The sequence below is a fragment of the Vipera ursinii genome (assembly GCF_947247035.1).
Source record: "Vipera ursinii genome assembly, chromosome: 1".
Classification (NCBI taxonomy): Eukaryota; Metazoa; Chordata; class Lepidosauria; order Squamata; family Viperidae; genus Vipera; species Vipera ursinii.
Window position 1 is genome coordinate 251,782,092 of NC_139512.1, and position 12,160 is coordinate 251,794,251.

General features: G+C 39.2%; 1 protein-coding gene across 4 annotated transcripts in view; it reads right to left on the reverse strand.

The window, feature by feature from the left end:
• ATG5 (autophagy related 5) overlaps window positions 1-11,695 on the reverse strand; it is a 48,405-nt gene extending 36,710 nt beyond the window's left edge. Inside the window, exons 1-3 of one of the 4 annotated variants that reach the window (XM_083348928.1) lie at window positions 11,537-11,695; window positions 6,340-6,501; window positions 4,799-4,926 (exon numbers count right to left, since the gene is read on the reverse strand). In XM_083348928.1, coding sequence (XP_083205054.1) covers window positions 4,799-4,926; window positions 6,340-6,447 — 236 coding nt within the window. In that variant the 5' untranslated portion in view covers window positions 6,448-6,501; window positions 11,537-11,695. Of the gene's footprint in view, window positions 1-4,798; window positions 4,927-6,339; window positions 6,502-10,914; window positions 11,201-11,293; window positions 11,399-11,442; window positions 11,488-11,536 lie in introns of those variants that run through there. The other 3 variants (XM_083348929.1, XM_083348930.1, XM_083348931.1) reach the window with 3 other exon arrangements.
• Between the last annotated feature and the right edge of the window lie 465 nt (window positions 11,696-12,160).

The window sequence follows — 12,160 nt, forward strand, 5'->3', positions numbered from 1 at the left end:
TTGTTTCTCTTTTGGGATTTCTAAAGATAGACTGTAAAAATATCTTTCTATGGATTAAGGGGAATCTCTAAAAAATATAACTGATTTTACATTTAGCTTTTAGATCTGTAAAGGAAAACTAAAGTAAGCTTTTAGAATATAACCCCGAACTATATTATAGAACTTGGAATGACATATCAAAAGATAGTATTTTAATAATTGATGTATGGTAAAGATGACTTACAGAATATTCAGTGGTTACTTTTGAACTATAGTATAGAATCTAGAATTTTATATATAAAAGATAGTATTTTAATAATTGTTGAATGGTTAAGGCAAAAAATATATTTCTAATAACTGGTGATTTGTTAAGATGAAAATTAGATTTTAATGGTAAAACATAAGAATGCTTTGTAATGAACAATATAAGTTTTGTAGACAAAAGAATTATTTTTTATTGAAATAGGGATTTGTGGGTTACCCCAAAATTAAGCTTTTTCCTATATACTATGGGCTATTCTAGAATATCCTATTGCAATTAGATAAAATTTAAAAACAGGATATTGATATGTATTACTGAAAATATATTTTAAATTTTGTTGATTGACTAGGTTACAACTAGAAGTGTACTAACCTACCTATTTTGACTATGTAATAACTATGGGAATTAGAGTGGACATCTGTTGATGTAACCTGAACTATTTACAACCGGTTATTTCTTATTTTAACTACCCAACCACCATATTGTTTCACGAATACATGTATACGTAAATATTAAAAAATCAATAAAACTTGTATATAAAAAAGAAGAAATGGTGGGTGTTCTATCACTGGAGATTTTTAAGAAATCTTAGACTTATCTGAAATGGTATAGGTTTCTTGCTTGAGCAGGGGGCTGGACTAGAAGACCTCCAAGGTCCCTTCCAGTTCTATTCTACTCTACTCTACTCTCTAATCAATAGCAGGCTGTCCTCAGTGTTCCTAGGAGCTGCACTGTCTCCTACAGGTGAAAAATTAGAATATCGTGCAAAAGTTCATTTATTTCAGTAATGCAACTTAAAAGGGGAAACTAATATATGAGATACTCATTACATGCAAAGCAAGATAGTTCAAGCCCAGATTTGTCATAATTGTGATGATTATGGCGTACAGCTCATGAAAACTCCAAATCCACAATCTCAGAAAATTAGAATATTACATGCAATCAATAAAACAAGGAGTGTACATAGAAAAATATCGGACCTCTGAAAAGTATAAGCATGCATATGTACTCAGTACTTGGTTTGGGCCCCTTTTGCAGCAATTACTGCCTCAATGCAGCGTGGCATGGAAGCTATCAGCCTGTGGCACTGCTGAGGTGTTATGGAAGACCAGGATGCTTCAATAGCGGCCTTCAGCTTTTCTGCATTGTTCAGTCTCATGTCTCTCATCTTTCTCTTGGCAATGCCCCATAGATTCTCTATGGGTTCAGGTCAGGCGGGTTTGCTGGTCAATCAAGCACAGTAATCCCACGGTCCTTGAACCAGGTTTTGGTGCTTTTGGCAGTGTGGGCAGGTGCCAAGTACTGCTGGAAAATGAAGTCAGCATCCCCATAAAGCTCGTCTGCGGAAGGAAGCATGAAGTGCTCCAAAATCTCCCAGTAGATGGCTGCATTGACCCTGGACTTCATGAAGCACAGTGGACCAACACCAGCATATGACATGGCTCCCCAAATCAACACAGACTGTGGAAACTTCACACTGGATTTCAAGCATCTTGCAGTGTGTGCCTCTCCATTCTTCCTCCAGACTCGGTCCTTGGTTTCCAAATGAGATGTAAAAGTTGCTCTCATCAGAAAACATGACTTTGGACCACTGAGCAACAGACCAGGTCTGTTTTTCTTTAGCCCAGGTAAGACGCATCTGACGTTGTTTGTTGTTCAGGAGCGGCTTGACAAGAGGAATATGACATTTGTAGCCCATGTCCAGGATCCGTCTGTGTGTGGTGGCTCTTGATGCACTGACTCCAGCCTCAGTCCACTCCTTGTGAAAGTCCCCAACACTTTCGAATGGCCTTTTCTTGACAATCTTCTCCAGGCTGCGGTCATCCCTGCTGCTTGTGCACCTTTTTCTCCCACACTTTTCCCTTCCACATAACTTTCTATTAATGTGCTTTCATACAGCACTTTGGGAACATCCAACTTCTTTTGCAATTACCTTTTGAGGCTTTCCCTCCTTATGGAGGGTGTCAATGATGGTTTTCTGCACAACTGTCAGGTCAGCAGTCTTCATGATTGTGATTCCTAGTGAACCTGACTGAGAGACCATTTAAAGGCTCAGGAACCCTTTGCAGGTGTTATGGCTTAATTAGCTGATTAGAGTGGGACAGTTTGAGCCTAGAATATTGCACCTTTTCACAATATTCTAATTTTCTGAGATTGTGGATTTGGGGTTTTCATGAGCTGTAAGCCATAATCATTACAATTATGACAAATCACGGCTTGAACTATCTTGCTTTGCATGCAATGAGTCTATCTCATAGTTTCCCCTTTTAAGTTGCATTACTGAAATAAATGAACTTTTGCACGATATTCTAATTTTTCGAGTTTCACCTGTATATGCTTGGCCATGCCATATATAATTATGGATAAAGCCCAGAACACTGAAGTAAGAAAGCTGAATCTGCCTCTTTTCTGCATCAACCCAGATTCTTCAAATTTCATAAAGCTGACAAAACAGCAATTGTAATATATTCCTGATCTTAAGCCCTATGGATTCAAGAGATGAAGAACATCTACAGCACTCTCCCTTCATTAAATAATGCATTTGCTATAAAAACAAGATAGCTGTTGGAGAGATGTATCAAAATTCTCTTTTGATCACTCAGCTTTGAAGAAAATAATGTAATTAATTATTTTATAGGATCAGACATGATACAAGAAAGCTTGTATCAAGAACAGATTTTAAATAATAAATTATAGTATTTAAAATGGATTTTAAAAAAGGACATGGAAGAGATGAAAAAAACCTGCAATTGAAATGAATATAAAATGAGTGCAGAGCAAGCAAATATGCACCTCCCAACAGCATGAGCAAAGTTGATATAAAGAAAAAAAAATGTGGAAACTGCTTGGAACGCAACAAGAAGAGGGCACTTTGGACAGACTCTTAGAAGTCTATGGTGTTTGGATGTTAGTAAATATGAACAAGGATGCCTAATGATGTGAAATGGGGTGTGAATAAGTAAAATAGTATCTGAAAATGATAACCCCAAAAGTGAGTATGAGAGAACAATGTGCACAGAGGAAAAATATGGTTCCCAAAATTACAGGCACGAAAAGCAAGGAACAATTACAATTAAAATGGGAAGAAAAGTTGGAAAGTGATTTTGATAGAAAGATAGAATTACACTGAAAATGGATGAAATGCACAACACTTCTAACAGTGCGAGTATAATTAAAAATAAAACTTATGAAATAACTACCAAGTTAATATCCAAGAAGAAATAGAGAAATGGAAATCAAAAATGTTGTGAGAATGTTTAAAAAATATTAAGATACAGATGTTATTGCATTGTTCATATTATACATAATGGGATTAAACATTTTAGGATAGCTTGCAATTGTATCCGCTCCCTTATTTGCCAAATGTATAATACAATAATTAAGGTGCATGCAAATGTATTATGTCAGGAAGAGACTATAAGAATATGATATCTGTTCTGCCCCACCTCTTCCTTGCTAAAATGCTAATTACTTGGTATTAATAATTAAGTACCATATTTAAATATAGGTAAAGGTAAAGGTTCCCCCGCACATGCGTGCTAGTCATTTCCAACTCTAGGGGCCGGTGCTCATCTCTGTTTCAAAGCCAAAGAGCCAGCGCTTGTCCGAGGACGTCTCCGTGGTCATGTGGCTGGCATGACTAGAAGCCAAAGGCGCATGGCACGCTGTTATCTTCCCACCGTAGTGGTCCCTATTTTTCTACTTGCATTTTTACGTGCTTTCGAACTGCTAGGTTGGCAGAAGCTGGGACGAGTAATAGGTGCTCACTCTGTTATGCAGCACTCGGGATTCGACCCACCAAACTGCCGATCTTCTGATCGACAAGCTCAGCGTCCTAACCCACTGAGCCATGTCCCTATATTTAAATATACTTAAAGCTAAACAATTCCAAGCTCTTTTCAAATTTTATTTGAGATTAGCAAGATTCTTGCTTAATCACATCATTGCCACTCAATTATGGATATGGTTACAGTTATTTATATCCTAGAAAATATGAGTATGCAGTAGCAGAAAAAATACTGATAGGCATTTTCTTCTTTAGTCTGTGCCAGTAGTTTACCAACCAGGATTCATATCTAAGATAGCATAACCAAAATTTGAAACAAGCAAACTTTCATTTAACCAGAAATCACAATCAGTGCTTCTTCAAGAAGGTTCCATGTGTGCCAAAATAAAAGAAAGATTGATGTAAATAATCTCATTATTCACTCCTGAAATAAGCAATGGGAAAATTATCTCTGCAAAAGACATAAATTTATTCCTAAAATAATAGACAAATGTTAAAACTTTAAATCCCTAAACTATAATTTTATTTTAAGAATTAGCTCTAGATATATGCAATCTTTTAAGAACATACCTCATGCAAAGAACATTTCTTTGCCACACTGTGCTTAACAAGGTTTTTGTTTTAGAAAAGTTCAATACCATCTTTTATTTGATTGTGAAAATGTTAAATGGTTGCCAGCAAATCTACCTTTATAAAGCATTGGTGGGAATTTTTCACTTCATTTAAGATTGCTGACATCTAGAAAATATGCATTCAAAAATTTAACTCACCATTTCAAAGGGGTACCTTCATTTTCAAACCATATTTCTCCAATGTCCTCTCTTCTCATAACTTTTTGGAAATGTTTTTTCACTTTGTCAGTTACAAGTGTCAGGTAGCTTATCCTAGGTAAAAGCAGCTGGAGAAAAAATTGAAAAATGGATTCTGCACATTTTGTGAAATGGTATCAAACAGAATGCATGGATTTAATTCAAAAATTGTAATTTAAACTAAAATACACACTATAAAACATAAATGCACTATATGGGGTTACTACAGAAGGAAAGAGAAAGATAGAGGAATCTTTCCTATTCCACTATTATAAAATGTTGCTAAAACAATAAGGCATTATTGTTGTTTCAGCCCACAAATACAAGGCTGGGAAATTACAAATAAGCACATTATACTTTATGGGGCAAAATCTGCATTTAATGCCTTTGTTTTTTTTTTTTACAAAACTCAATAAAAAAATTGTGATTCCAGCCAATTAAACATTAATTTCAGTATATGTTATGTGATTTTAAAAAACATACTGCACAATAACACCCTAAAATCCACAGAAGAGAGCTTTTTTTATTTTTAGGAGACTGACATTCAAGCAATTAGGCTGAAAGGGCATAAAAGTTAACGATATAATCCACAATGCATAATTTCTTGCATACTAATTAAAGATTCAGACAAACCTTCACTGACAGAATAAAAACTTCATAAGAAACATATTTCAAATGGAATTTGGACATACAAGAAGATGTTATGTACAATAATCATGAAAGACAGTAACATTTGTCAATTTGCATTTCATTAATGAATTCTTGTAAGTAAAATAGAAAAATAAATCGTCCCATCCTCATACTGCTATCTCAAAAAAGAAAAGAAAAGGAATGGAAAGAATAAGAGAACAGAATGAAGAAACAAAAAGAAAGTCAATAACAGGCCAACTCGAAATTTACAAAATGGCGTGCATGTGGTTTGGTTTCTCAGAACTCTTCACCAGGTAAGATAGTAAGTGAACAGTTCTTAGGAAGTCAGAAACCTGAATTAATCTAAGAAGATCTTACACAGAATGGATTTTTGTTAACTGTAAATTACGAAAGATACTCCTTCAGTTTTTTTGTTCCCTAACATACTTTATCCTTTCCCGTTTGACGAAGTCTAGCTCACAGAACTTCACAGAGATTGAACAAATGGCCATGTTTGAATATATATTAGAAACATGGGACAATGTGCCAGACAGAATGGAAGAATCAGTCCTGTAACAAAATGAAATCCTATTATCAAACTTAATGTTGATAATGCTCATCTGAAATAAAAAAATCCAATGTTTATTGACATAAAAGACGTATCCAATGAACCGTTAATCATGTGTTAAGATGAAATATACAAGACAGTGACTAGATTTGTACATCCTAGGTTATGGTTTACTGAACCGTAAATTACTAAATAATTCTCTGGGTTGATATATCACACTAAGCCACAATATGACTTTGTATGATGTGTAAACCCAGCTACAACGTTCTTCAACTATAGCTCTTTCATGGAATTAAACACTTACATAGTATGGTTCCGCTTCTCTTTCGGTACTCTCATCTTGATATAACATAAAACAGGTTGGTATTCTTCCAAACCACACATCTCTGAGTACATCTTTGTCATCTGTCATTCTTCCAGGAAGTGCAGAAACACATCTAGGCTAAATTATTCCTTAGATAACCCACTACAAACAAAAAAACAAAGAGTCAGCTTTTAAACCCACATGATTATCTGAATCATATTACCCCTTTAGTTATTTACGTAATGCATAAGGATTTTTTCTTCTTGAATCTTCAAATTATGGTTAGTTAAAAACGGTATTAACTATCTTCACATTATATAGCTTCTTAATGTGCAATGATACTCTTTATGAATTGATAACTTATGCTAAGAATTTCTTTAGTTAAAAATAATAAAACTTATATAATAAACCAAATATAGTCTAAATGCTGTGGTGATGAGACTTCTTCTAACTCATTTTTCTGTTTCAGCAAATGGTAGCTTTGAAGACAAAAGTAATTTTAGTAGGAGTGCAATGAGAAAGGAAGACAAGAAGAATATGCCCATGAAAATCAGAACAGATTTGAAAATTCTTCTTAAAGCTAGAGATATATTTGCTTTAAATAATGAGTGACTTACCAAGTCCATTCTAACTTCTCAGTACACCACCAAATAACAGCATGCTTTTACTTTAACTAAAATCTGTAACTGTCTAATATGAGGGCTTTATTTACAAAATTCTCTAAAAAAATGTCCTCATTTTACCAACCTCAGAAGGATAGAAAGCCAAGTCAACCTTGAGCAGGTCAGAATTGAATTCTTGGCAGTGAGTTAGCCTTTTTGAGTGGCAATAAGAAGGATTCACTGGAGAAGAGCCTAATGCTGGGAAAGATTGAGGGCAATAGAAGAAAGGGACGACAGAGAATGAGGTGGCTGGATGGAGTCACTGAAGCAGTAGGCGTGAGCTTAAATGGACTTCAGAAGATGGTAGAGGACAGGAAGGCCTGGAGGAACACTGTCCATAGGGTCGCGATGGGTCAGACACGACTTCGCAACTAACAACAACAATGGCACTAGGGCTGAAATTGTTCAAAGGGAGTGGGGTAACACGCCAGCAGTCAATTTAGTCATTTTCTGGATTTTTGACAAGCCGACCCCAAAAGATTTGCCATCTCATACACATGCATACATACATACATACATACATACATATCATTATATATATATATATATATATATATATATATATATATATATATATATATATATATATATATGCATATGCATATGCATATGCATTACACACAGATGAATAAACAGACAGATATATAGATAGATATTCTTGTGAGAGTAGACATTAGAATTTCATTTTTTTCATGTGTTCACAGGAAAAAGTGATAATAAAGGTTATCCTTATCTTTTGTTATCAAACCTTTTGCCACTCAAGCAAGCAAGCCGTGGTGGTGCAGTGGTTAGTAGAATGCAGTATTGCAGGCTAACTCTGCCCACTTCCAGGAGTTTCATTCTGACCTGCTCAAGGTTGACTCAGCCATCCATCCTTCCAAGATCAGTAAAATGAGGATCCAGATTGTTGGGGGCAATATGCTAACGCTGTAAACTGCCTAGAGAGGGCTGTAAAGCATTATGAAGAAATATATAAGTCTAATTGTTATTGCTATTGCTATCACTGCTCTAGACCATTTTGGAGCCAGCTACAAGTCATTGAGTGGCACTGTGATTCTGGAAACAGGACATTATTTCAACTCTTTTCCTTGTTTTGGGGAGAAATTAACAGGGGAACTGTAAACACAAAGCATCTGAGAAGGAAACATTTCCTTTCCTCAAGTTCAACTCCCGAAACTATACTGAAGTTCATGAAATATACCTCCAAATCTCGTAGTGGGATCCACAAATTGATTAGCGGACATTAAACAAGCTTAATTTCAGCAATTTCACCCCTTCCAACATCTGCATTAGCTTTCCCCAACTCAAGCACTCTCTGGCTGACAAAGTGTGGACTTGTACAAATAGTTCTCGACAGTTCATTTAGTGACTGTTCGGTTACAATGACTTATGACCATTTTTCAGTTACCACCTCTGTAACATCCCCATGATCATGTGATCAAAATTTAGATGCTTGGCAACTGGTTCATATTTATGACCAGGGCTTTTTTTGTCATAGAGTGCACCAGAACGGAGTTCCAGCACCTTTTTTCAACGGATTTTCCAGAGTTTTCCAGATTTTCCCGGGATATCTGCAGGACCGTCTGCTGCCGGGGACGACTTCCCATCGCCCAGTGCGCTCACACAGAGAGGGCCTCCTCAGGGTGCCGTCGGCCAGACAATGTCGGCTGGCGACCCCCAGGGGGAGGGCCTTCTCTGTGGGAACGCCAGCCCTTTGGAATCAACTCCCCCTTGAGCTTCGGATGGCCCCGGACCTCCGGTCCTTTCGCCGCGACCTCAAGATGTTCCTTTTCCATCAGGCTGACCTGGATTGATGATGGGTTTTTAAAAGTTTTATTTTAACTGTGTAATTAATATTTGGGGCTGTTATTTAATTTTTTCTTAACTTTTGTACTGTTGGTTTTTTATTGTTGTTAGCCGCCCTGAGTCCTCTGGGAGATAGGGCGGCATATAAGTCCCATAATAAATAAATAAATAAATAAAGTTGCGTTCTTTTCCTATTGATTCCCTTCCTATCCTCATTTGTTTTTGAAAATGCCCCGCTGGCAGTACAGTGCGAGTGAGGTCCCCTCTGGCGCTGTCTGCCTCCTCTAGGAGGGGCCATGAGGCGCCGGACCACCACAGCCAGAGCATGGCTTGATTGGCTCGGTCAGACCATGTGCTGTGGAAGCTGATGATGGCGGTGGGAGACACATAAACATGGAGGCCATCTTTCACAAGAGGGTGAGCGAGCCTTTTGCTTTGCCTTACAGAAGGTTTGGTGTGAAGTTAAAAAGAGGCGAAGTGAGAGGAAAGAAAGGCAGCTGGCGTGGAAGCTTGCCCTATAGCGAAACTTTGCTGTTTCGGTTCCTTGGATAGTTCAAAGGCTAGGATGTCTACGAAAATCTCTTTTTAGTCTTTTACTCCAGAATATGGTAGAGGACAGGAAGGCCTGGAGGAACATTGTCCATAGGGTCGCGATGGGTCGGACACGACTTCGCAACTAACAACAACAACTTTATATTCAAACTGCAGAGGGGAAGGATAAGAACAAAGCCAATGTCTTGTGATTTGGAGGTATTATTAATTATTATTAATATATATTATGTATTGGTCAGATGTAAAGGTAGACCTACAGTATGAGGTTCAATCAGATCTATTTATTAAATTTGGTTTAACTTAAAGGTAAATTAAAAGTAATCTGTTCACTGACAAAATTTCAACTTTGTTTCAAGTCAATATCCATATTAAACTCCAAACTAAATGGGTATGCCAGTGGTAAATGTCCCAAAAGATTAATAAAATGCCTTCTTGTAATTTAAAGCCACACAGCGCATGGTAACATTAATAGTATTAACTTACTTTGAACAAAATCCTAGTCTTTTAGATACACTAAAAATTAAAGGTGTTTTTTTTCCCAACTACAAAGGTAAACCTTGTAGGGTAGGCAAGGCAGGTTGTATGACATGTGTGAGTTCTGGCACTTTTTTTTTGGTACAAAAAAGCACTGCTTATGACCATTGCTGTGTCCCAAGGTCATGTGATCACCTTTTGCAATCTTTTGATAAGCAGAGCCAATGGGGAAGCCAGATTCACTTAACAGGGTTACTTAACTTATCAACTTATCAAAGAGCCTTGGTGGAGCAGTAGGCTAATGCCTCCTTAAGTAACACCAGCTGCCTGCAATTAGTGCAGGTTCATATCCCACCAGGCTCAAGGTTGACTCAGCCTTCCATCCTTCCGAGGTAGGTAAAATGAGGACCCAGATTGTTGGGGGCAATTAAGCTGACTTTGTAATAATGCCGCTTGGGGTGTGTGTGTGTGTGAAAGCCCTAATAAGCAGGCATATACATAGAATGAAAGCTACTGCTAAGCTTGTAAGCTGCCCTGAGTCTTCGGAGAAGGGTGGGATATAAATGGAATTAAAATAATTAAAAAAATAACTGCAGTGATTCATTTAACAACAGTGGCAAGAAAGGTCATAAAATGGGGCAAAACTCACTTAACAAACGTCTCACTCAACAACAGAAAGTTTGGGCTTAATTGCTGCCTTAAGTCGAGAACTACCTGTCCTCCCATAGGAAACTGGGGAGGACAGGTAGTTCTCGACTTAAGAACCCATAGGAAACTGTAGTGAATGCTGGGAATTTGTCCAAACACCTGGAGGTTGGTGAGGTAAAGGTGGGACGATTAATATAACGGCAGACAAATCATGTATACCGGCAGGGCTTTTTTCCCCTCATAGAACGCCCAGAACGGAGTTTCGGCACCTTTTTTGGATGGAACCTTCTAGGGGTAGGCAAGGCGGGTTGTATGATATGTGTGAATTCCGGCACCTTTTACCAAAAAAGCCCTGTTTACCGGTGTTACTTAGAATCGGGGATGGGCCAGCTGGCATTACCCAACAGTTTGGATCTCCTAACCCGGAACTCACCAAACAGCCACGCTAAGTTGGGGCTTATGGGATTTCAACTTAGTACCGGCTGATTCAGCAGACGGCCAAAGAACTCGGGGGAAACGCCAGGCAAAGCTTAAGCCGGATGCAAGCTCTTGAAAGGCAAGGGCTGCTCCCTCTTTGGAAACCCACCCGAGTTTCCCAAATTCATTCGGGGGCGGGACGGCTCACTGCGCGACATTCTTACGCCGGGAAGACAACGGCGGGGCAAGGAGCGCGTATTCAACGCATCTCCTTGTACGATTAATAAAGCACAGCCCGGCAACGCCGCAGGGAAAGCCCCGCGGCGAGGAAGAGGAGGAGGAGGAGGAGGAGGAGGAAAGGGGCGCGAGGCAAAAAAAAAAAAAAAAAAGCAAACCAGAACTGTCAGTCTCGCGGCGGAGAGCGGGAGGGGGGAGGAGAAGAGCGAACGTTCCCCCCACGCGCCACACACACATCCGGCCGCATGCCCCGTCCTGCCATCCGGACGCCCCGAGACCAAGAGAGGGAAGGCAACGCAGCCGTTACCTGTCAGCTCGTTTTCGTCTCCGGCCGCGCCTCCTCTCCCCCTCCCCTCCCCAACCCAACCCAGTCCTTCCGCTCTCCGCTGTCTCACACGTACCTCTCCGCAACGCGCCAACTTCCCTCAACCTCACCCCGCCCAACCAGGAGGCCTTAGTTTTAAAGACGCCGAGCCTTGGGGAAATCACGTGACTCAGCTGGAGTCTTCCAAACCTCCACGGAAAGCTCCGGCGGGGCGATTGTTTTGGTTTCTGTGGCAACCCGGAAGTGCTGGATAATCATAGAGACGTACAGAAAAAACGATGCCCTGGCGAGCTGAGTTCGGCTTTGCTGATGCTGCCCTCCAGAGGGTAGTATATATATTCCCCCCCCCCCAGATTCATTTACGGGAGGCCTGGCAAGTGATCTACGGCGCGCGAGGCAGCCGATGAACTAAGCCTCCTCACCTTCCTTGCAATCGGCTATGGGAGTCCCGGCTGCTGGAAATTGGAAGTTCAGCAAATTTACAGGCGGTGTAGAGCAGTGTATCTCAACCTTGGCGGCTTTCATATGTGTGGACTTCAACTCCCAGAATTCCCCTGTCTGAGGGGATGTTAAGACTTGAAGTTCGCACACCTTAAAGCTGCCCAAAATTGAGAAACAGTAATTTAATTTAATTTAATTTAATAATATTTGTATACCGCCCTTCTCCCGAAGGACTCAGGGCGGTGAACAGGGCACATAT